Here is a 24,015-nt window from a genome sequence, read left to right on the forward strand (position 1 = left end):
CTCTCTCTCTCTCTCTTTCTTTTTTGGTGTAAGTCCATAGCCTCGGACAAAAATTAAAAGAAAACAAGGTAAGTGGGAACGGTCTCTTTAATCTCAAAGAAAGAAGCTTTAAGCTTCCTGTGCTGCTGCCACCAGAGCCATGAGCCAAGCCAGGGCAGCGCTGAGAGGTCTATAGCCACTTACTTACTCTATGCCTCGATGGCCCCAGGAGCTGATTGGCAAGCTGAGATTTCACAGAACATGAGGCCCCTCGGTACTCAAAGGCACGCCGGTGCAAATGTGTCATATGATCTGTGTTATTTCGCAATCATTCATGCTTCTGTTTCCTCCCCTCATGCACGACAGACAATTAGAGCCGAATATGTAGAACTGTAAGGCTGACAGGCTGTTCTGATCCTAGAGAGACTAACAAAAATCAGAGCTCATATTACCAATTCTTAAGAGCCTCCAAATCCTCCTAAAATTACAGGCATTAGTGTCAGAACAGGATCCAGCAATATTGTCTTTTTTAACGTTTTACTCACTAAGATGCAAGCAAAGGACAACAACAACGTTTGAATTAATGCCTTAAATTCTATCTTCCCCAGGGAAACAAAGACTCTTTATAATGTAACAGGATAATCCCACTAAGCAGCTTGGCAGAGAGTTCAGTCCTACCCCTTTTCTCTTTGGGGAGAGAAATTCTGAAATATACAACCTTCCCATCTACAGTAAATAGCATCCCATCATTACATAAGGTAATAAGACCTTCAAGGGGGGGTGCTGTATGGAAATATAAAAATAGTAAGACACTCCCATTTTTTAATTTTCCTTTTTTACAAACTTAAAAAAATAATCACAAATATAATGACACTCAGATACCTATTCCGAACTAGGAACTCTCTTCTGTCAGTTCTTTTCTCTCTGTAAAATGGAGATTAAAAGTGGTTCTCCTGCATTCACCGCTGCCTCGCCGAGATATGTCCTGTTGACATATAAAATTTCCTCAATTCCATAATGCATGTGTTTCCACAGGTTTACATTTCTGAAATTGGAATGCATCTCATGATTAATTTGATATAGCGTTTGTCTCCAAATGCTGTTATTAAATAAAGTTTTCTAGAACTCAGGAAACTTATTTCCCTTGTGGTCATAAAAATGTCTCTCCTCAGGAGGTAAGATTTTTTTATTTCAATGAAAAGTCCTATGGCCTTGTTTCTTGTAGCAATTAAAGAAGTACCGAGAAAGCAAGGGCACTAATTAAACCTGGGCCCCCTAAGAGAGATCTTGCTGGGATTGTCTTTTTGCCAGGGGACTCAGCAGGAGGCCTGCATTCCAATCCCAGCTCCTCAAATGGCTGACTCTACTTTCCTAGGTAAAACTCCAATTAATCTACCTGTAAAATGGTAACAACAGTAACGCTGATTTCATAGGCCTGTTATGCATATGAAGTTACATTAAATCATCCATGTTATCTTACCAGCTTGGCAGAATGTTTGGTACCTAAAGTGATCAATTTTTTATTAGCTACTATTAAATAATGTTAGCTATTAATTTAACTGATATATGAATGACTGTAGCAGCTAGGTAACTATGCATAACTAGAAGTTAACTTCTTAAGTGTTAGCATTAGTTTAGAGAAGATAATAATAATAATAATTATTATTATTTTAAAATATGTTCCTAGGGTTAGAGGGAAAAAAATGGAAAAGAAAGAAGATAACATGGAGAAGAGAATGGGAGAGAAAGAAGAAAAGCTCAGTATATGTTTATGAATGCCTGGCTTACGAAGATGCCAAAGAGAGTAAATTCTGACCCAGAAAGTGTACTTAATAGAATATAGGATAAATTACTGTTACAAGGAGATTAAAATTTCAGTGGTCCAGCATGATAGACAATTCTACTCTTTCGCATACAGTTCAGAAGGTTTGTTATATGCAGGGGGTGTCGTGGGAGGGTAGCTTTATTTCACCAGGCTGTCCAGTAAGCCAGGTTTCCCCTATCTGGGTTGACCATCCCCTGGAAAGTTGTTTTTCTCTGAATTCGCAAGTCTGGCTGGCCAGCATCGCGTCTGTCCTCAAGGTGTGTGAAAGGGGATAAAGAATTAGAGAACAATATAACTTCCTATGTCAAGGACATGACCAGGAAGTTGCACACATTACTTTCGCTCACCTCTCACTAGACCCACAGCCACACTAAGCTGCAAAGCAGGTGAGAATTATAGCTCAATTTATTCAATGGAAAAAGAAGGGAGTGGCTGCTGGGGAAAGACTGTATCTCAGAGAGTGGGCATCTCACTCTAGAGCCCTTGACCAGCAGGGAATAAGCTCAGAAGACAGGAGATACCATAGTATTGTGTGTTCCCCTTGACAAGGCATGTCCTTTCTATGAACCACATAACTCTATTGTTAAGTAGGTCAGGAAGAGCAGCTATCATTATCCCCATTTTACATATAGACTTTTGAAGGTGTATTATGAGCTCAAAATAATACAATTAGTAAGTGGTAGAGCCAAGATTCAAACTCAGGTCTTCAGATTTCTAAATCTATTGAGCCAGTAAATGACAGCTGTGAGCCTGATGCCTGGGATTGCCTCCAAATCATAGCCTCTTTCCCACACCACTAAATTCTCTCTCCATCCCATTGCTTCCTTGACACACCATGTAGGACATATGTGCAAAGCTATTCAAATGAGGAGAGAGCTGAAGTTTCATTCTGTGAATTGCTTTTGGCTAATAAGAAAATCGTATACCTGATTCAATTAAATAACTGTTTGTTAGATATTTAATATCTATTATTGTCTTTTAAGAGGTTCCATTCTTACTTGGGAGGGTTGCCTATAATTGTAATATAATCAACCCCTGGGATAATATTCCCTGGCCTCAGCCTGTTTTGCACCTGTGGTTTGCCTTTTGTCAGAGGTAGGTATTCAGAAAGATTGGGGGTGGGGGCTGGATGATGAAATGATTTTTCTCATGTGACTGAGAGGAGCCCTTTGTTCCACTTTCTGAAAAGCTCCATTAAAAGCCATCACTTGCCCTAGACAACCACAGAGCAGATTCATTAGCACGGAGACAGCATGGCTGATAAGTCCAAATTAATTGACTACATTGATGAAGCTTTGGAAAAATCCAAAGAAACTGCACTTTCTCGCTTGTTTTTCACCTATCAGGGGATTCCTTACCCAATCACCATGTGTACCTCAGAAACTTTCCAAGCCTTGGACACCTTTGAAGCCAGAAGTGATGACATGGTGCTCGCATCTTATCCAAAGTGTGGTAAATAACAACTCGTGTTCTGCAAAGGCACTTTTTTATAGTGAGTGGGTTGGGCAGGGTGCAAGGCAAAGGTGAGAGGAAGGCAGTTCATCTCTGCAGGAAGTCAGTTAGAAATCAGAGAGGAGGATAGCCAAGATGGGTAAGAAAATAGGTTGCAAAATCAATAACTAGAACTGCTAGATTTAGAAACCCCAACGTCTGAAAAGGAGGTCTGCGTGAAACGAACGTGATGGCTGATGCATGGAGGGGCTGGCAAAAAGAAACATGAATGCAGGAGAGTCCAGTTGCCATGTAATAGATTATTTTTCAGGGACAAGCATCAGTCCTCCAGTTTCTCAAACCAGTTTTACATGGGTCATTCATCGCTGGAGGATAAAACATTAAGAATCTAAATTATCCTATTTTACACAATCAACTTTTTATTTTTTTAAACTGTTATTTCATCTCTAAGTGTTTATTAAAGCCAACCTCATTTAATATTCTTCTTTCTCTTAACTGATGTTGGGTTTTTATAAATTTAAAATTATATACTCCTATTGAAAATATTTATTAATTTAAAGTAAAAATAATATGATATATAATAAACAATCATTGCCATAGCGTAACATTTTTCTATAAGGAACATATTCTAGATTCAAAAAGAAGCATTGTCTCTTGTTAAAGGAGAAATCTGAGAAATAAGATGTTGAATTTTATATGAATGCAAGTAAATATTGTCTTCTACAAATCTTTGTTTCTTTCCAAGCCCAGGTTCTGTTAAAAGCAGGAGAACCAGCTATGCACATCAGGGAATGGCAGTAGATTTTAATTTTTATGATGTATACAATAAAGTAATATGCCTTTGCTACACTGACTCCTTAATGAGTTTTGTCTGGTTTTTCTTACAGGTTCAAATTGGATTCTTCACATCATTAGTGAATTAATATCTGCTGATTCCAAAAAAAAGTATAAATATTCAGAATTCCCAGTTCTTGAATGTGGGGACCCAGAAAAATATCAGGTTAGTATAAAACCCGAGTGTTTAGCATCACCTTTAAAAACGATGCTACCATTGTCAAACTTTTCAACTTCTCTTTTAAAAATGTGTTACATTGTGTGTCACAGGTTATCTTACCTGTTATTACTCACCTTACCAATATAACTATTATTATTGTATTTGCTTGTGTTATTACCCATCACTGAGATAAACAGGTTTCTCTTATGATTTAAATAGGGCTAATATTATGGCTTGTAAATTTTTACATTATTTATACAATTGTTTCCAGGAAAGTCTATTTTAATTTCCAAAGACATGACCTGGAACTGAACTTTGTGACACAAACCACTTATAAGTAGGAAATTTCCTGTGATATTACTTTAGGACACTGGGAAGAATTTTTCTTCCTGATCATGATTTTGACATGTCAAAACTTGACTCTAAGCTTAACCACCCAAACTCTTGAAAACACTTTATGTCATGGAAAACCTGGTAATCCTGTTCTTCATCCAGGTTTCTATTTCTCCAGGAACTTTACTGTGAATGTAAAGCAAGGCATTACTTCTGTCTTCAGGTTTCTGCATTCTAAATCTTAGCTCTAATTATGCAATTAAAAGCTATACTTCCAGTTAAGGGAATTTCAAGCTTTAGTAAAAAGGTCCAGATGATATTTAAAATCAAGGAGGTCTTCCAGAAGCACCTAAATTAACATTAAAATGTTTTACAAAGTGAGTGAGACATGATCCTAGCTCCAAGGTTTCTAGAAAATGTTTTAACTCAGTATGGTATTTCAGGTTTTGAATATCCGTAATTTATCAGAAATGTTTTTTTTCTTCAGATATTTAAAGACTTTTTTGTATTTTAATTATAATTTCATCATACCTAGAACAAAAACATTTTCCTATGCAATGTGCCTTTTGTTTTAAAATGGAAATCAGTGAGAGAATGAGCTCCGCATAAGAGTTATTTACTTTACAGAAAACTTTTCTAAAATACACTATATTTTTAAACAAGATACAGATATATCTAGTCTTTACATTGTTACAGTTTGGCTATGTCACACATTTTTGTGAACATATTATATGTTTATCTAGCTTTGTTACACTTAACTCCCATTTTTCTCTTGGATATTTTTCTAATCCTTTTAGGAAATCATGTTTTTATGTGATTTTTGGCTGTGCAGTTTAGTAGAAAAAAGTACTCTATAACCTAATCTGAAAATTACCATCCGTGTGATTTTCGCACAAAGCACTTAAAACCTCAAAGCTTATTGTTAATCTCTAAAATAGGGGTTATAATATCAACCTGAGAAGATTATTGTGAGCGAATGTAAAGTAAGTCCAAATCTAAAAAGTGTAATTTTATGTAAATCAAGTATTATTACTACTAATCACCACTTGGACCCATATCATTGATTTAAATTTTTTTTAACCTCATTTTTTGCCTCTTTGCTTGAGCTGGGATCTCCACTAATCTTTTACAAAACAATTAGCCATAAATGTCTAAATATCATTTTTTCACCTGAAGTGATGTCACCAAGCAGTGAGTGACCTCTACAAGTGGAAATAAACACTTGAAGCCTTAGCACCCCACCTACCAAATACTAAAGGTATGATTTTAAGATAAAACCTTTACCTTTACAGATTAAACAGGTAATTTCATTTTTTAAATTATCAGTTGAAGTAAATTAGAGACAAAAAAAAACAGAAACAGAATCAATCACTGAGTCATACTGACAAGAATTTCTCTCATAAAATATTTCTCAGATATTTAAGTGACTGCACTTTCAGGCTCTGTTGGGATATTTGATTACATGTAGTCTCATTGGCAAAAAAAAAAAAGATGTTAAAAATGGATTTGGTGGAGCTATGGAAAGACTTGAATATTTTTGTTAAAGACCTTGAATATAAAAAAAAATCCAAATTAAGTGTAAGAGTGGATTGCAGATTATGAGCTGTCTTGAACAAAATGAATTTGCTATGATTGTGGTAAAAGGTAAATTTCTCCCCAAAGAACAAAAAGAAATGATAAGCAGGATCCAACAAGGAAGATCAAAAGGTAGATTTTAATTAATTATTCATTTATGATTCTCTATTCCTCATCCCTACAAAGTAATAAAATAAGAATAAAGAAAAATTAGAGGAGGAAGAGAAGACACCACAATACTAATGCTTAAAACTACCATTCGGATACTAAACTTAAGAGTAATTCACTACACACATACACACATTTTCACCTTACTTTATTTTTAAGAGAATGAAAGAGTTTCCATCACCAAGGATTTTGGCAACTCACCTCCATTATGACAAATTACCTGAGTCCATCTTCAAGAATAAAGTCAAGGTGAGTGTCTTTCCTACTGGTATTTCAATTTGAAGTTTTTAAATGTATAGATATTGACATTCTGAGTTACGTGATGAATTTGCTCCTCATCATAGAATTTTTATAAAGAAAGTGTGAAATTTTAGTATTTCTTTGCTTGTTTCTTCAGGTATATTTGCTATACTTTCAAATCTAAAGTGTTGTCAGCTAGGATATAAATTGTACATATTTTAAAATCTGTTTTATAGTGAAGAGACTTCGGAATTCCACTAAGATATTTAGAATATTTATCAAAATAATACAACCTACGAAAATGAATGCAAAATGTTCTTTTGGTTCCATCTGGTGAGCACTATTTACCTGAAGTCCGAAACGATTTTATTTCTGAATTTCACATGTAATAGCAACTTCACATCATGTCTAAATAACTAAAGGTGCTTTGGCAAGTCTTATTTGTTTAAAAAATCTCGTTTCATTAATTGGTATTGATCTGTTCTCACAATTATTAGTTTTTATCCAATTCTTTTTGTTTTCACCTGGTCTCCCCTCCAGTCCTTATTTCTAGGTACACTTTTGTGTGTCTCAGGAGCAAAGATTAGATTTAATTAAAATAAGTATTTAAACTCTTGAATGCCGCAAATAAGAGTGACAGGATAGTGCAAAAATAGCGAAGGAAGCGGAAGGAGGAAACCCCCTAAGATAACTGCAATGGTAAGAGGAAGGTGGGGAAGTGGAGGAGGAAAGGAAGAGTTGGAAATAAATCACTAGGGAAGTAGAGGCTTAGAATTAGCGGCTAGGAGCCAAGAATCCTAGGAGCTTAGAATTGGAAAATACCTAAACAGGTGTCCACTCCAACCCCCATTAGGTACATGACTTCCACTAAGCAGCCGTCTGGACTACAACTGAGTACAACTCTATTGAGTACGCCAGCTTTGAACAGTTCTGTTAAACAGTCTTTATATTGAGAATCTCCCAAATCAAAAATACCACTTTAACATATCATTTCTCCAGTTTAATGTACGTAAATATAATCACAAATCTAGGTGACTTTTTCCATTTAATTATTCCATTAGAAACAAAGCTAAAGTAATTTATAAAGCATTTGGATTTGGAGTGAAAAAGAGTTTTACTTTCATACAAATATAAGGGCAAGAAAAGAGCAACAGAATCAAGGTAAAAGATTGATGCTGGAGATTGGTACACACTCCAGCTGGGGATTGGTACACACTCCAGCTGGCCCTCGCCATTCACATTTATGTCCCTGTAAAATTATGAACTGCTACAAGCCAGGATGACTAATGAGTGGTAGTCAAAGCCCCAAACATATATAACACTCTCAAGTGACAAGTATGTGCTATATTTGAATTTGGGGTGGGGGTGCTTTTTAGATATGAATGAACGATATAGACCCCAGCTTTGTCTCCATTTAATTGTATCCTGTTACTATTAGTTATTTCTTTAGAATGACTAAGTGTTTTGAGATCCTGATTCCCTCTTAGTTTTGTGTCATCTACAAATTTGATAAATATTGCTTCTATATCTTTACCTAAATCACATATTAAAATGTCGATGATGGTCTAGTCAAGACAGTGGAAATGCCACTAAAAACTTCTAGGCATGTTCACATTAATTTACTATTTAGCCTCTTTTGCACATGAGTTTTATATGTATAATTGCTTCTTCTTCTGGCTTACAGTCTTCATTTTATAAAAAAAAGTCATAAGCAATATATCTACTAATATAGAAACCAAGTCCATGAAAAACTTGATGTTTGCAGCAACTTATTCTCATAGAACACATGCTATTCCCCGGTGGTTACTTCTTCCTCTTTTATGTGGGCCTGAATCATCCATTCAGTCAGTTCTAAAAACTTCCCCCAAATGGAGGTCAGGTTCACAAATCTGTACTTTGCAAAACCCACACCATCATCGTTTCCAAAACTGAAATGGCATCTGCCAGTTTTTCATCTTCGGAATCTCTTGTGTGTTATCTCAGATTCCCCAGCAGTCACTGACTGTGCTCAATACTGTATTTTCACAGTTCCTCAGTACTTGAAATGGAAATTGTCAGGCCAGGAGGCTTAACCTCATTTGGGGCTGCCAGAGGGTCCTCCTGCAATTGTTTGGTTCTCTTGGGTTTACTCTTTACAATGTTTATTTCACACTTTTCATTTAAAAGAATGAGTTAATTCCTTATCAGAGAAGATCTCGCCATAACATAGAAGTCACAGGTTCTGCTTCATCATCACTCGTCACACCTCAGGCCCCGAGAGTGGGCCTGTCATTCTTTAATCTCCCACCAAACTCTAAATGTTATTTTCATTGTCCTTAACCTTATTTTGCATTTTTTACTTTATTTGGGGGTTTAACCTTTCAGATCATGCAGTTGTGAGCTTGCTCTTTATTTCTTTTTAATATCTTCTACATATGCCTCTTTTACTGTCTAAACTCATTAGCAAAAGTCCTCTCCTACAACATCAATCTTCTTCTTCTTCTTCTTTACTCGCCTTTCTCCAGACTTCCCCCATCTGCCACCTCCTGTACCTCAATTTCTTACTGTCATTCTTTATATGTTAACAAAATTATGTAGCATACAAGACACGTGATATTGCTCACCCTTTCACTTTTCCAAAGTTCAAAACATAGACCTCAATAAATTAACTTAGTTTTTTCCCCCTAGATATTGGTGATATTTCGAAATCCTAAAGATACAGCAGTATCGTTTTTCCATTTCCACAATGATGTTCCCGATATTCCAAGCTATGGTTCTTGGGATGACTTCTTCAGTCAGTTCATGAAAGGACAAGGTATGGCTGCTGGTAAAAGCATTCTTCCTTCAACAGATGATCACATAAATATCAAAATTCGAATATGTATTAGGGTAAAGAAAAGAGATTAGGGCAGATCCAGGAACTCAAAAGTTGCTTTTCAATTAAGTTTTATTGCATCACTAGTTCTGTGCATCAAACAATACATTACTGTTTTTAAAAATAATTTAGACAATTTATATGTTGACTGTATCAAGTGACCATAGTACAGACGTGGAACAAAGAGGCATATAACACAGTCATGTAGAAAAGCATTTTTAGTTCATTTCCCATAGTCTTTGTATAACACAATAATTAAGAGAGAGGGAGAGAGAGGGGAGAGAGAGGGGAGAGAGAGGGAGAGAGGGGAGAGAGAGAGGGGAGAGAGAGAAAAGATAAAACCATGACACTGAGCAGCCACACCTAAGATATTTGTTTGCCAGACCATGTTGATGTTTTAGCTCTGGTTATTGTTAGTTACAATTTTATAAGAGCCTATTAATACTCCAGGTGCTAACCTAGGTGTTGTATATGCATGGTTTTATTTAAGACCATAACAAGCTATGAGTAAGGCAGTATTAGCTCCACTGGCACAGATGAGGAAACTAATTTTTAAAAAGTTGAATCGCTTGTCAATGGTCTCACTGCTTGTAAGTGGCAGTGACTCTTACTTCCATGGGTATAGTGGCCAGAGAATAGATGCCTCCTTTTACTAGTGGCTCTGTTGAGTCTTTACAGAAGGAATAATTTAGGCCAGATTAACCTAGAGGAAAAGCTGTTGCCCGGTCCCTCTAAGAGGACCATTTTTAAAGGTGATAAGCACAGCAATATCAAACCACCTCACATGCATGGACACTGTACTCGCTCTTTAATAAATAAATAAATATTGAGATTGGGATGTAGGAGAAAAAAGAAAGTGCATAGAAGGAGCTTATGAAGCACAAATAAGAAAGCTTTGGTTTGTCTGGTAACCATTCACTAAGACAGTTGAGGCAAGTTTGAAACATTACACCACTAATAATACAAGAAAACATTCAATGATGAGAAACCTGTCATGATTGGGACAATCTGTTTTAGGACATCTTTGTTGCCCTATCTATCACTAACCTAATTTAATTGATAATGATAAGATATGGTGGTGATAACTTGGATGGAGTTTCTGCCTTAAGAACTTATTACATTCAACTTATGGAGGCAGCTGAAGACACTGGAAATATGTAGGATTTGGAATGAGAAGGCTTAGTTTGGGGTTCACTTCTTATGATAAATTAGTAATTAATATTAGATAGAATAAAATAGCTACCATTTACTGAGCAGTTACTGCATGCCAGACACTACATGCTATCCCTAGCACCCCATTTTAGAGATGAGGAAACTAAGGCACAAAGAGAATTGGGGAGGTGCTCAAAGTCACACAGTTAGTAAGCAGCACAGCTGATCTATGTCTAGATCTGCACTGTCCAATGCAATAGCCAGTAACCACTTGTGGGAACTGAGCACCTGAAACGTGACTAGTGCAATTGAGGAGTTAAATTTTTTATTTTATTATATTTTAATTAATTTAAATTAAAATAAAAAAACAGGTACTTAATCCATTTATTGGAAACTTTTAACTAAGTTTGGTACAAGTTGAGTGTGTGAGTCTACTTTTCTAACTATAAGTTTTAGGAAGTCTAAACACATAAGTATTTCTGATAAAAACTTGGCATTCAAATTGAGATTCTCTGTTAAGTGCAAAATACCCCTGGCTTTTGAAGACTTAGAATATCAAAATAATGTGTAATGGCTCATTAGTAATTTTTATGTTAACTACATGCTGAAATAATATTTTTGGATCTATTGGGTTAAGTAAAATATTAAAACTAATTTCACCTTTTTCTTTTTGCTTTTCTTAATGTGGCTACTAGAAAATTTTAAATTACAGATATGGCTTATATTAAATTCCTATGGGACAATGGTGATCTACATAACATCATTTCTTTCTGGCATTATCTCTATCAATATTTTGTATCATTCACTATTTCTGAATTATTTTATTCACCTAAATATTCCTGGATGTCTGGTAGTTTTTATCAAACCATTTTTATAATTTGCTTAGTAGTGTTATTTATGAAGATAAGATGAATAGAAATCTGACAATAGGACAGGTTGATGCCAATTCTTTTGGAGCTCATACATATAAATAGTTTATATTTTAGAGCATAAATCAACCATTTATCATTTTAACCTCAGTTATTTAACATTCTTTAAGAAGTTTTTTTCCCCCCTTGTGCTTTTAGTTTCTTGGGGAAGCTATTTTGATTTTGCAGTTAACTGGAGCAAACATCTTGATCATGAAAATGTTAAGTTCATATTATATGAAGACCTGAAAGAGGTGAGATTATGATTATTGATATTCTATCGCAAGATTTATGATAAACTACAACATAGAGCACTTACTCAAAATGTCTGGGTGTATGGACACATATTGTATTCCGTTGTAAAATAGAATATTCCAGATATGTGGTATAGTGCTAGGAAAAAAAAACAAACAATGCATAAGTGTTTAACTTGTTTATTTAACAGAAATAAAATAATACTTAGCAACCTACTACTAACAGTGGCTGCTTTTTTTTTTTTTTCATTTATGATAGACGGTTCAAATTAAGTATGTGAAAAACAATAGGTAGGTCTCAATTGACAATTAATTGAACATGCATTTGGCTGTGAACTGATTTTTCCATATTTTTAAAAATTGTTTATTCACAAACATTTAGTGAGTGATTGCTTGGCATTGTTCTAGGCACTTGTGACAGATATATCAGTGAACAGACCAGTCAAAGATCACTGCTCTGGAGAAGCTTACATGCTAACTGGAGAAGGCAGAGAGACAGAACGATAAGTAATAAACATAATAAAATTAAAATGTATATAATAAGCGATTAAAAGAAATGGCATAGCTGATTAAGGAAAACTGGAAATGCCAGGGGTTGGAGGATTGGGATGCTGGACAAATTCCAGTATAAAATAGGATGGATGGAAAGAGGAAACTTCATGGAGAGGATGAGATGTGAGCAAAGCTTTGAAGGAAGTGAGAAAGTGAGCCAAGGTAATAGCTTTCCAGGCAGAGAGAATTGACTGGAGCAAAGGTCTTGAGGTAGTAGTTCTCGGTGTGATTAAGGGACAGGAAGGAGGTGGATATGGCTGAGTCAGTAGATGCGTACCAGGGGAGACTAACCAATGAGAACAGAGGAAAGGGAATGGAATGGTGTGGAGTATGAAGGATGGTGTAGCAAGTCATTGAAATTACTCTGGCTTCCACTCTGAGTGAAATGGGAAGTCATTGCAAGATTCAAGAAAAACAGCAGTAGGCGTTGATGTGTTTTTAATAGGATCATTCTGGCTGGTGTGTGAGAACAGACTGCGGAGGAGCAAGATAGTGCAAGGAAAACTATAGGGAGGCTACTGCAGTAGTCCAAGCAAGGGGAGATGGTGGCTCAGACCAGAGGAAGCAGTGGAGGTGATGAGGAGTGGTTGAATTCTGGGTATATATTGAAAGAAGGGCCAATAGGAATGGACGGGGTAAGAGTAGTGAGAAAAAAAGAGAAGTCAAAATAGACTGCAATATTATTGACCTAACCAACTGGGAGGATTGAGTTGTTATCATTTGAGTAGAAGATGGCAACAGGTGAAGCGGGATTGTGGGGATGACCAGGGTTTGGTTTTTCGGACATGCTAAGTTTGAGATGTTAATTAGTCATCCAAATGGAGAGGTCAAGTAGGCAGGTGGATATAAACGTATTGAATGCAGAGAGAGCTCTGGGATATAGATATAAATTTGCAAATCATTGGCACATAGACAGCATTTAAAACCATGAGATTGTATGTATACCTATGTATGTAAGTATATGGACAGAGAAGGGAAGGCTGAGAACTGAGCCTGGGAGACCTCTAGTCTAAAGAGTTTGGGAAAAAGAGGAGGAATCAGCAAAGGAGACGAAGAAAGAATGACTAATGAGGTAGGAGGAAAACCATACTCCTGGACCCCAGTGAAGAAAGTATGTTAAAGAGAAAGGAGTGTGTAAAATGCTCTCTAACTGCACTGCATTTTTAATACGAGTCTCTCTTGTCTTATCAAGAGAAAGTATAATTTAATCCATTTCTTCTGTTTATAGGATGCATTTATATAACATGAAAGAATGTACTAATTTAGTGTTTTCTCCCTCTGGTTTACAATAATGTTTCTAAAATTTGTCCTCTGTAGAATGCCAGAGTGCCCCTGATTCTAATAATTCTTTCTTGGGGGTTGGAATGAAGTTGCTTGTGCAAACTGATTTGGGAACTGCTGTATTAGATAACCTTCTCCATTGGGAAATTCACATTGCATATTGGCCTACTAATGACTGCAAGATCCTGTAGGAAAAAAAAAAAAAAGGCTTACCTTTGTTTAACGCGAAGGATTCCAAACTTATTTGACCTCAACCCTTTACTCTCCTTTTTTTTTTTCATGAAACATCTATCACCATCTTGAGTATGTTAGTGTTTTGTTGAATAGAGTTCAAGAAACTGTTCTAGAAGCTTTATATATCTCCATTGAGTCTAAGGCCATGCCACCCTAAGCATGCCCAATCTCGTCTCATCTCGGAAACTAAGCAGGGTCGGGCCTGGTTAGTACTTGGAAGGGAGAACACCTAGGAAGACCGGGTGTAGGCATAAACAAAATTTTAAAAATAAATAAATAAATAAATAAATAAATAAATAAATAAATAAATAAATAAAATCTCCATTGATCAGGGACACTGGTGGTGGGGTGAGTGGGTGGGGGGGAGTTCATGATTTACAAGGGTATGTAGACAAGATAAATTTCAAGTCCCTTCTAATTTCTATGATTTTAAAAATTAGACTTTCTTGATGGAATTAAACATTAGCTATAAATAGGATTCAGGAGAAAACAGAATTCAAATGAGCACATACAAATACATCCATTTCCTCAGACTGATACTTTAAAAAAAAAAAAAAATGACTATCATCTTAGATAAAATTATAATCTAATAATTAATGCTTGCTGTCATTTATATCCTAAATAACAAGAATCATAAACTAAAACTATAAAATAAGACTGATACAGAATATCTTATAAGGACATCTTGACTATTTACATAGAGATATCAAAGTAAATCTAAAGAGGGAGAAACACGATTAGATAGTTGGGCTTAATCAATCCTTTCTGTTTAAGAAGCCTGTCTTTGCTCAGGACACAATTCCCACAGAAAGAGGCTTATCCTTTAAAATTTTATTTTCAGAATCTGACCGCTGGAATAAAACAAATTGCTGAGTTCTTTGGATTCTCTCTAACTGGGGAGCAGATTCAAACCATCTCTGCTCAGAGTACCTTCCAAGCAATGCGAGCCAAGTCCCAGGAAACACACGGGGCTATTGGCCCGTTCCTATTCCGCAAAGGTAAAGTTGCATTGGTTTCTGGGACATCCGTTAATTTGCATGTAATAGGCAATACACATAACTTTATCTTAAATAAGACAAGGTTTTATTTCTCTTTCCCTCAACAAGAAGTCCAGACACTGTTCAGAGCTGGAACCGGCAGCTCCACAATATCTTTTAGAGTACTAAGTTCCTTCTCTCTCTCTGCTTGTCACCTTGAGATAACAAGAGAGCAGAGAGAGCTCTGGCATTACATTAAAATTAAAATATTATTTTATTCAAATAAAAAGAGAAAGGCAAGAGATAGAATCATGTATTTTAGCTGAGTAAGCTCCCTCTTAAGAACTTCGCAGGAAGCTTCACTCCGTGATTTCTTATATATTATTGGTCGCCTCTCACTGCGCTGTTGGCCAGAAAATGTGATTTTTTTTTTTCAGGCAGGCGGGCACATTATTATCCAGTTAAAATTAGGGTTTTGTTAGTAAGGAAGATGGAGAAAATGAATATTGGATAGGCAACTAGGTGTCTCTGGCACTGATGATTTTACTAAATTTCATCGAAGCATTTTAATTTCTTATGGAAATTTATAATAATATAGCCTAGGGATTGCTAGTTTTATTTTCTATTTTTTGCTTTTACAACAAAAATACAACGATTTAGAGAAGGCACATATAATAATAACAACTGTCATTTATCAGGCATCTATCATGTATTCGACCCTTTGCTAGGCTTAAATTTTATAGCAAAAAAAATATTAAATCCTTAATTTTAGAAATGTGGGCACCAAAGCTCAGGGTTATTAATTTTGTCATTGTCACAAAGCCACATTTCTCATACCAGTGCCAGGTGTAACTTTTTGGCATATTCCTTCCAGCCTTATTCTGTGATGTTTTATGTAGTTTATGACATTTGTGAACACAGTTTTATGTTCTATTTTATTTCCTTCATATATCTAAGCATTTCTTCATGTCATTAAACCTGCTCATATATTTCAATGGCTATGCAACAAGGAACTTATAACTTCAATCCAAATAATCAAATATTCTAAAGAAAGAAGTAACTTCCTTTACTTTTAAAAGCAAGTAAGAAAAACCTATCCTAATCCCAGTCAAAATAATAACTTTTTGCAAAATTTTTAGGCTCTGAGGTTTTAAACCAAACCTACTGTTAAAATGCTAACTCTCAAGAAGTATTTAAAGTATTTAAAAGACTTTAGAGAGAGAAAACAATGACTCTCAAAAATTAGAATTTTAGGACTCTGATGTTGGGAGAAGGGTGAAGATGGGAGATCATTGAGGCCAAGGGTCCTTTCTTGGTAAAGAAAGCATGTTACCTATCACATCACAGATGGGAAAGCACCCATGGGTATTTCTGATTTTACAAGAGACATCACATTAGTTTTTAAGGTGTCTAATTTTTTCATGTGTCCATTTTCACATTTCAAAGTGAAACAACACTGCATGAAAAATGGTAAAATCAAGAAGAAATATTCTAACAGATGTCTGGGTCTACTGTTTTTTTGTGTGTTGTAGGTGAAGTTGGTGATTGGAAAAATTTGTTCAGTGAAACTCAGAACCAGGAAATGGATGAAAAATTTAAAGAATGCTTAGCAGGCACTTCCCTAGGAGCAAAGTTGAAGTATGAATCATATTGCCAGGCTTGATTCTGGTCAATTCATCAGGCCTGGATATTTTATTTTCCTTAATAACTGAATTTAAATAATTAAATAATATTTTGATTAAATAAAATAATGATAACATTTAGATATGAATAACACAAATGTTATAATAATAACATCTGAAGTTTTTGAGGAAAGGACACTTAGCGACAAAAGGGATATTAAAAAACATCTATCAAATATAAAGATAAAATAAAAACCTTTATATATTTAAAAAGTGTGATAAATAGTCTCTAATATATTTGCACTACAAGAAATATAAGAGGAGTGCTACAGGCAAAAGGAAAATGGTACCAGAAATTTTGATCTACACAAAGGAATAAAGAGCACCAGAAATGGTGAATATGTGGGTATACATGAGATATTTTCCCCATTTAAAAATCTCTTTAAAAGATAATTGCCTATTCACAGCAAAAGTAATAACAAAATATATTCTGAGGTTTATAATATATACAGAAGTAAATGTATGATAATTGTGGGGCAAAGGATGGGAGAGGGGAACAGAAGTATAGTCTTTTACATTTTGGAAAAAATTTGGTAAAGTTATATGTCCATATACCTTACAATCTAGCAATTATACACCTAGGCATATACTCTAGACAAACTATCCCTCTTTTGCATAAGGCTACATGAAGGAAAATCTTTATTGTGGTATTATTTGTAAACAGTGAGAAATTTACAAACTAGAGAGGACTTAAAAAAATAACAAATTACAAAATTACAAATGAAAGAGGAAACATTACAACTGATAATACAGAGAAACTAAGTACCATAAGAAACTACAATGAATAATTAATTATACACCAATAAATTAGATAACCTAGAAGAAATGAAAAAAATTCAAGAAACATACAACCTACCAAGACTGAATAATGAAAAAATAGGAAATCTGAACAGACCAATTACTAGTAAAGAGATCAAATCAGTAATCAAAAACCTCCCAACAACAAAAAGTCTAAGACCAAATGACTTCACTAATGAATTCTGTCAAATGCTTACAAAATTAAAACCAATCCTCAAAATCTGCCCAAAAATTGAAGAGGAGAGAGCACTTCCAAACTCATTTTACAAGGCCAGCATTATCCTGATACCAAAGCCAGAGAAGGACACTACAAGAAAAGAAAATTATAGGCCAATATTCCTAATGAACACAGAAGCCAAAATCCTCAACAAAATATTAGCAAACTGAATTCAACACTACATTAAAAGAATCATACACAATGATCAAGTGGGGTTCATTCCTGGGATGCAAAGATGGTTCAACATCTGCAAATTGATAAGTATGATATACCATGTTAATAAAATAAAGAATAAAAATCATATGATAATCTCAATAGATGCAGAAAAAGCATTTGACAAAATTCAACATCCTTTCATGATAAATCTCTAAACAAAATAGATACAGAAGAACCTTACCTCAACAAGATAAAAGTCACACACTCATCAAAAGCTTAAAGGTTTTCCTCTAACATCGGGAAAAAAGACAAGATGCTCACTTTCTATACTTTTACTCAACATAATACTGGAAGTCTTTGCCAGAGCAATTAGGCAAGAAAAGGAAATCAAAGGCATTCAAATCAGAAAGGAAGAAGTAAAATTATCTGTTTGCAGATGACATAATATTATGTGTAGAAAACCCTATAGACTCCACCAAAAAAACAAAACAAACAAAAAACAACAAAAAAATCCCCCTGAACACTGAATAAATAAATTCAGTAAAGTTGCAGGATATAAAATTAATATAAAAAAATCGGTTGCATTTCTAACAACAAACTTTAAAAAAATTTTTTTTAAAAAGTCTCATTTACAGTAGCAGTGGTACAAAAAGAATAAAACAGAAATAATTTAATCAAGGAGGTGAAAGATCTCTTCACTTAAAACTATGACATTGATGAACATTGAAGAAGACTCAAATAAATGGAAAGATGTCCCGTGTTCATTGATTGGAAGAATTAATATTGTTAAAATGTCCGTACTACCCAAAGTGACTTATAGAGTCAATGCAATCCCTATCAAAATTCTAATAGTTATTTCATAGACATAGAAAACATTCCTTAAACTCATATGGAACTACAAAAGATGCTGAATGACCAAACCAATCTTGAGAAAGAACAAAGCTGGAGGCTTCACACTTCCTGATTTCAGACTATATTACTCAGCAATTTCCCAATGCAGGAACAAACATCAGTTGTTATTTTTCATTTGCTAGTAAAAAAATATTAAAAATACTTGATAGATGCAAGATTCTTTTATCTGTATCTGATTACTTGCTTATTGTTATTCATTGGATCTAAATGTCACCATGTGTCAAAATTGAAAAATATATCTGTGGCATTGACTATAGGTCCATAATCAAATTGATATTCTCAGAGAATTACATATTAGGCCATTATTGAAAATTAACAAAAGTTATCAAAGATGTTTCTGTCTATCTATGTATCTCTATATCTATGTATCCACATTCCCAAACACTAAGTTACTTTCTTTCCTACAAACACTCTATCCTTAGGAAACTAATTTCTACATAAACACTTAAAGACACAGTGTTATTTTTGGCCATCGCTGTACTTCCAGTACAGTGCTTCACATAGTAGGCATTCAGTAAACATTTTTTGAATAAATTAATGAATGGATTTTTTTCCCAACAGTGTGTTTTTAGAATATCAGATCATGCTTTTGATGTAATTAACAGAAAAATCAAACACAATGTGGTTTACAGTAGAAAGAAAAGGAAAGAGAGGGCTCTTATAACTGACCAATCTAGGATTGGATTGGCTTCAGGTAAGCCTTGATCCAAGGCTCAATCAAACAAGGACACAATTCTTAATCTTCATTTCTCAACTATATTCCCTTGGTGTAGGCTTCATTTTCAGGGAGGTTTTTCCTTGTTCAGTACGGGAAACAGAAACCACTGTAAGCATGTCAATCAAAAAGATTTAGTAGGAAATTAACATGTAATTGTTGGAAGGAAGGCAGAATAGAAATCAGGAGACTTCCACTGAAGCTGCCATCCAAAGTTCAAGACCCTGCCACTGCCACTGCCTCTACTGCTGCTGCCACTGCAGATGCCCCATATCCTTGGAGAACTGACAGGGGAACCTGCAGTCCAGATCATGCAAACACTCCTGAGCACAGGAGCTTGGTTGTCAGCCTATCCTGCCACAGAAGGATGGCCTTATCCTCGCTTCCATTTTCTATTTTGTACCACTGCTCATCAGTCATTGGCAGAACTCAAATTATATCCAGAACTTTAACTCCATAAAAATCTGGAAAATGTGATTTTAATCTTATATATGTTGAAACCCAGGAGATGAGGAGACATAGGAAGGAATAAGAATGGAAGCTAAATAAACATTAACAATATCTAGTACAGTTCACTCCTTTTACCAATAATCTTTCAAGCAAATAACAAAATTACATTCCCACCTAATGAAGCCCTTCTTTTCTTCAAATGAAAATACAGATATCCTACCCCTTAAGTTTTTATACCCTTTACTATGTGATGTTCCTTCCTCTTCTATTTTAGTCATAGTCCCACCTTTAAAACACTTAAATATAAGACTAACTTATAAAATTAACTACCACCAGCAATCTCATATAAAAGGAAAGGAAAAAGCAATTAAAAGAAGTTCATTAACACATACAAAAACAAAGCAAGGAAAAGAACATGCATAGCTTCTACGGTCCTTCATTCTACAACCAGTCATGAGACTATAGTTGATGTTTATAGCTTCCTTATTCATTTGTTTCCTTTGCCTTCAGAAGTCTCCACAGCTAGTAGGATGATATAAATCGACAATCTTGAAGGATCTGCGTCCTTAACAGTTCTGCCTGTGGACACCTTTAGATTTTCATTAACATTTATCACTGAATATGGAATTACTAGAAGCAACCCTAGAGAAAGCCCTAGATTTCTTCAACCTGTGTAGCTGCATCACGATTTCCTCTTGGCAATTTATGTCAATCAGCCTAGCCAGTTCAGTAATCCCTTTTCTGTTCTTAATGACTTGATAGCATGATGAATCTGCAATATCCAGATGCACTTTCAACTCCCGGTTCCAGGATCTGTGTCCCTTACTGGAAACAGAGTCCAATGTCATAAGAGCAGGAAGCACTTATTTTGTTAAGTGCGTGATACAGTTTACCTGTGGGAGACACCCTTTTACTTCTGTTTCTTGATCTCACGTATTCTGGCTGTGGAAGAAACAGCCACCTGGTTTAGAATATATCCTGCACCTGAAGACAGTATACCCATCTTGCTAACTGTTGTCTCCTACCTGAGCTGTAACTGAGTCTTCAATACTCTATCCCATTATCCTATAAGGCCAGCTGCTTTTTGACGATGGGGTTCATAATAAAACAATTGAATCCATGGTCATCAGTGTACTGTCTCACTCCTTTTCTGTAAAATGGATTTCTTAGTGAGGGATACGATGATGGTGAACAAGATATTCAGAATGTCCAACAATGATGGTGCTGGCAGAAGCATCGCAGGAAGGAAAAGCACATCCATATCTGGAATAAATTTTTATTCCACAGATGGCAAGTCACTCCCACGCCATGATGGAAGGGCTCCCATGTAACCAAGAAGCTGGCTGGGAGAGTATGGTAATCCACAATGGGAGCTCAGAGTTGGTCTCTGCTGTTGGCATGTTGGCTGCTCAGCAGCCAGATTAGCTTTGATGAGAATTCCATGTTGAACTCACACATATTACCCATTCTTTCTGCCCCTTCATTCATTTTGAACAAGCACTAGAGTAGCTAGGGGAAAAGCTGACATCTGTAGAAGTCTTCTGGTCTATCTGCTTCTCGAAAGCATCTTCAGAAGTGGGTGCCTTTGGTGAACATTCATAAGGGAACCCAATATGCTCATACTCTGTGTCCATTTCCAAGTGGATCACCCACATCATTTTCCTCAGACCTCCTTATCACCAATCCTCTGATCTTGTTTATTCCAAATCTCTGAATATCCAGTTAAATTATTAGCCTCTGGTTCAGTCCAAGCCACTTTTTCCAAGTGACAGCTAAACATACTGCTCAAAGTTCTGCCCATTGGAAAGATTTCCTTTCTCCTACTCTTTAGGGCCACTTCCCAAAGGGGCTGTTGTAATACATCAATCACTTTTGATTAATAGTAGTGTATTGTGCTTTAATTATCCTTTCTCAGTTGTCTCATCACAAGGAACCCATGAGTTCAGACATGTGGGTTGATATCACAGAATTAAGAGGGTCTTAGATATCTACTCAAATTACATGCCTGTGGACTGCCATATTTTTCAGCCCTAGGAATGCCAGGATAAATTTATCACCACTAAATATCTCTGGTGATTGAAACTTCGTGATTCTGCTCTAATCCTGTTGCCCTTTCTTTGGGGTTTAAGTTGCCACATGGCCTCTGCCACTACGGGAGCTTTTTTGAAATCAGGGAGCTTTTTCAATGGCAGCATCTCCCATCGACAATTCCCCACCAACGGTGGTCAGCCATTACAGAATTTTCAAGGATGCTGATGCTCCCATCTTCAATATATTTCTTAATGCCTGGTGAAAGAGGATCCTTCAGGTTTTCCTGGGCCGGGGGGCATGTTTAGGTAGTGAATAAATGGGCTGCATATGATTAATCTATTTCAATGTCCCTGACTCCCAAAGTATTTTTAATTTCTTCATTTGTATTACTTGACATCACAACCTCATTTAATGTGGGCCACCCTTGAGCCCAGATTGTAGTAAACCAACTGAACAAACTGTTAAGAACCATTCCCAGCTGCTGAAGCCAGCACATTGAGTACATAATCTAAATTATGTTCATTTTTTATCGTCACCTTTAGAACCATTTCCATACATGTTTCTTGAGTGTCCACTGGGGGAAAAAAAAAAAAAGTAAAATCTTGCAATTCTTTTATTGTGTAAACAATCCTCTGGGTCAGATCTTGTCTGTATCCTTTTGGGGTATCCTAGCATCTGATTCTACTTCTAGGATGGAAGGCATAAGGTAGGGATGGGGCATTTGGGAGTGACTGCTTCAGGATCTTCAAGCTAGGCTATACCAGTGGTAACTGGATTCATTCAAATCGACCCAAATCCCCAGGGCCTCATTCTTCCCCAGTCAATGCCCTCAATGTTCATACAAGAGACCTAGTGAGGCTACAAATTATATTGTAAAATTCTGCTATTTGTGGCATCAGACTCTGTACCTGATTTTTACAACATCAGCTTTGAAGCTCCATTAAGGGATTCTTCCGAGATGATCATAAAAGTGTGTGTCTTTTGACCATGTTTGAATCTGTTGTTTTCTTTCTCTAAGCTCTCTTGGGCAATTTGGAGGCTTTGGAAAGTAGAACAGTTGTCACTGCTACTGTCATTGCTGCTGCCACAGCCACTCTAATCCTTGCAAACATTTACCACCACTGGAGATTTTGTCTCCTGGAAATGCCACACAAAGATGGCTTTGCCTCCTGTCTACCTGCCAAACCTTCCACCAATGCTTCACATTTGGGGGACTTAAGTCATATCCAAGACGTGAGCTAGTTTTTAGACACTGATACCCTGCAATATGGGGGGATGTAGAAGAGAAGTGGAAAAAGACTCCTAGAGTCAACACCCAATATTTAATGTATACTTGAGGTCTATTTTGGGATCATCTTTCTTACCCTAAGATGTTGACAGTACAGACTTGTGCTTCTAATTCTAGCTCCTCTGCTTACTAGCTGTGTTATTTAACTTCTCTGTTCCTGACTTCAGTTTCTCATCTGTTAAACAAGCTAATGAAACCTACCTTGCAGTATTGTGAAGTAAGCCCTCAGCACTCCTCAATTACCGTCAATGAGGCAGTATTACTCTGCAACTATTTCATAGTCTATTAGGTGAGTAGGATTTCTTATCAATCGGTGACTACTGGTAAGGACTTGGGTAGTAAACTCCCTGAGGTCCTTCAGGGAGCAGGTGGCTCTCCTAACTGCTGGACTGGCCTGTGCTTGGTACGGCTGCTGACAGTATTAGTTGAATGAATCAATAGACGGGTGCAAACAGAAGGAAAATTATGCCCCCAAGCCTCTTCATCTCTAGCCTTGTAAATGTGACCAGGCAGCAGTGTCGAAAGGGGACGGAGTACTTTGATGTTTAAGGGCCTGACATTGAACAGAATGCGGGTTTTCCACCCACCAGAGGCAAGACCCTGGGCGAATTAATTTACTTAGTTTCTTCTCTTGTAAAATAATATCCACCCCCACTCCAACTATTTGAGTGGAAGAAGAAATGGGATGGTTGAACCCAAAGCCTAGTTCAACTAGCGCCTGGCCCGCTGCAGGCGCAGGAGACCTCAGTGTCCTCCACACCTTCTGCGGATCCTTACCTGCACCGAAAGCCAAGGTGGGGATGCAAGGGCCTGGACGTGACCAGGCAGGCGCTGCATGTGGGAGCCGAGCCTGCCCTGCGGTGCCTCCGGTGAGGATTCCGGGTGAAGGCGCCAGGCTTCCGCGATCGCGGAGCTAGTGAGGACGTGTGCGGGAGGGGGCCGGGCGGCCGCAGCGGAAGGCGGAGTCCACGGGGAAAACGAAACTGAG

The 24,015-nt window shown here is 36.4% G+C and overlaps 2 protein-coding genes and 1 long non-coding RNA gene across 4 annotated transcripts in view; 1 reads left to right on the plus strand and 2 right to left on the minus strand.

The window, feature by feature from the left end:
- Positions 1-13,863, minus strand: part of CEBPZOS (CEBPZ opposite strand) — a 37,354-nt gene extending 23,491 nt beyond the window's left edge. Inside the window, exons 1-2 of one of the 2 annotated variants that reach the window (XM_023531347.1) lie at positions 13,781-13,863; positions 11,800-11,873 (exon numbers count right to left, since the gene is read on the minus strand). In XM_023531347.1, the coding sequence (XP_023387115.1) occupies positions 11,800-11,873; positions 13,781-13,848 (142 nt within the window). In that variant the 5' untranslated portion in view covers positions 13,849-13,863. Of the gene's footprint in view, positions 1-183; positions 393-11,799; positions 11,874-13,780 lie in introns of those variants that run through there. The other variant, XM_023531348.1, reaches the window with a different exon arrangement.
- SULT6B1 (sulfotransferase family 6B member 1) lies at positions 3,109-16,529 on the plus strand. The gene is made up of 7 exons (XM_011361407.2): positions 3,109-3,256; positions 4,144-4,256; positions 6,486-6,575; positions 9,234-9,360; positions 11,640-11,734; positions 14,643-14,799; positions 16,311-16,529. Exons 1-7 carry the CDS (start codon positions 3,172-3,174, stop codon positions 16,439-16,441), a joined length of 798 nt encoding a protein of 265 aa, XP_011359709.2. The 5' UTR covers positions 3,109-3,171; the 3' UTR covers positions 16,442-16,529.
- A 3,295-nt stretch (positions 16,530-19,824) lies between these two features.
- Positions 19,825-24,009, minus strand: LOC111740613. The gene is made up of 2 exons (XR_002780692.1): positions 23,805-24,009; positions 19,825-20,650 (listed from the first exon to the last, which is right to left on the minus strand). It is a non-coding gene; the product is annotated as an uncharacterized LOC111740613 (long non-coding RNA).
- Positions 24,010-24,015: the final 6 nt, after the last annotated feature.

This window comes from Pteropus vampyrus, unplaced genomic scaffold, assembly GCF_000151845.1.
Source record: "Pteropus vampyrus isolate Shadow unplaced genomic scaffold, Pvam_2.0 Scaffold66, whole genome shotgun sequence".
Lineage (NCBI taxonomy): Eukaryota > Metazoa > Chordata > Mammalia > Chiroptera > Pteropodidae > Pteropus > Pteropus vampyrus.

Bases quoted from the DNA above. Each gene is read 5' to 3' on its own strand.
- SULT6B1 (XM_011361407.2), top strand. From the start codon at position 3,172: ATGTGTACCTCAGAAACTTTCCAAGCCTTGGACACCTTTGAAGCCAGA. The intron at 6,576-9,233 runs GTGAGTGTCTTT...TTTTCCCCCTAG, and splicing joins TCTTCAAGAATAAAGTCAAG to ATATTGGTGATATTTCGAAA. The intron at 14,800-16,310 runs GTAAAGTTGCAT...TGTGTGTTGTAG, and splicing joins CCCGTTCCTATTCCGCAAAG to GTGAAGTTGGTGATTGGAAA.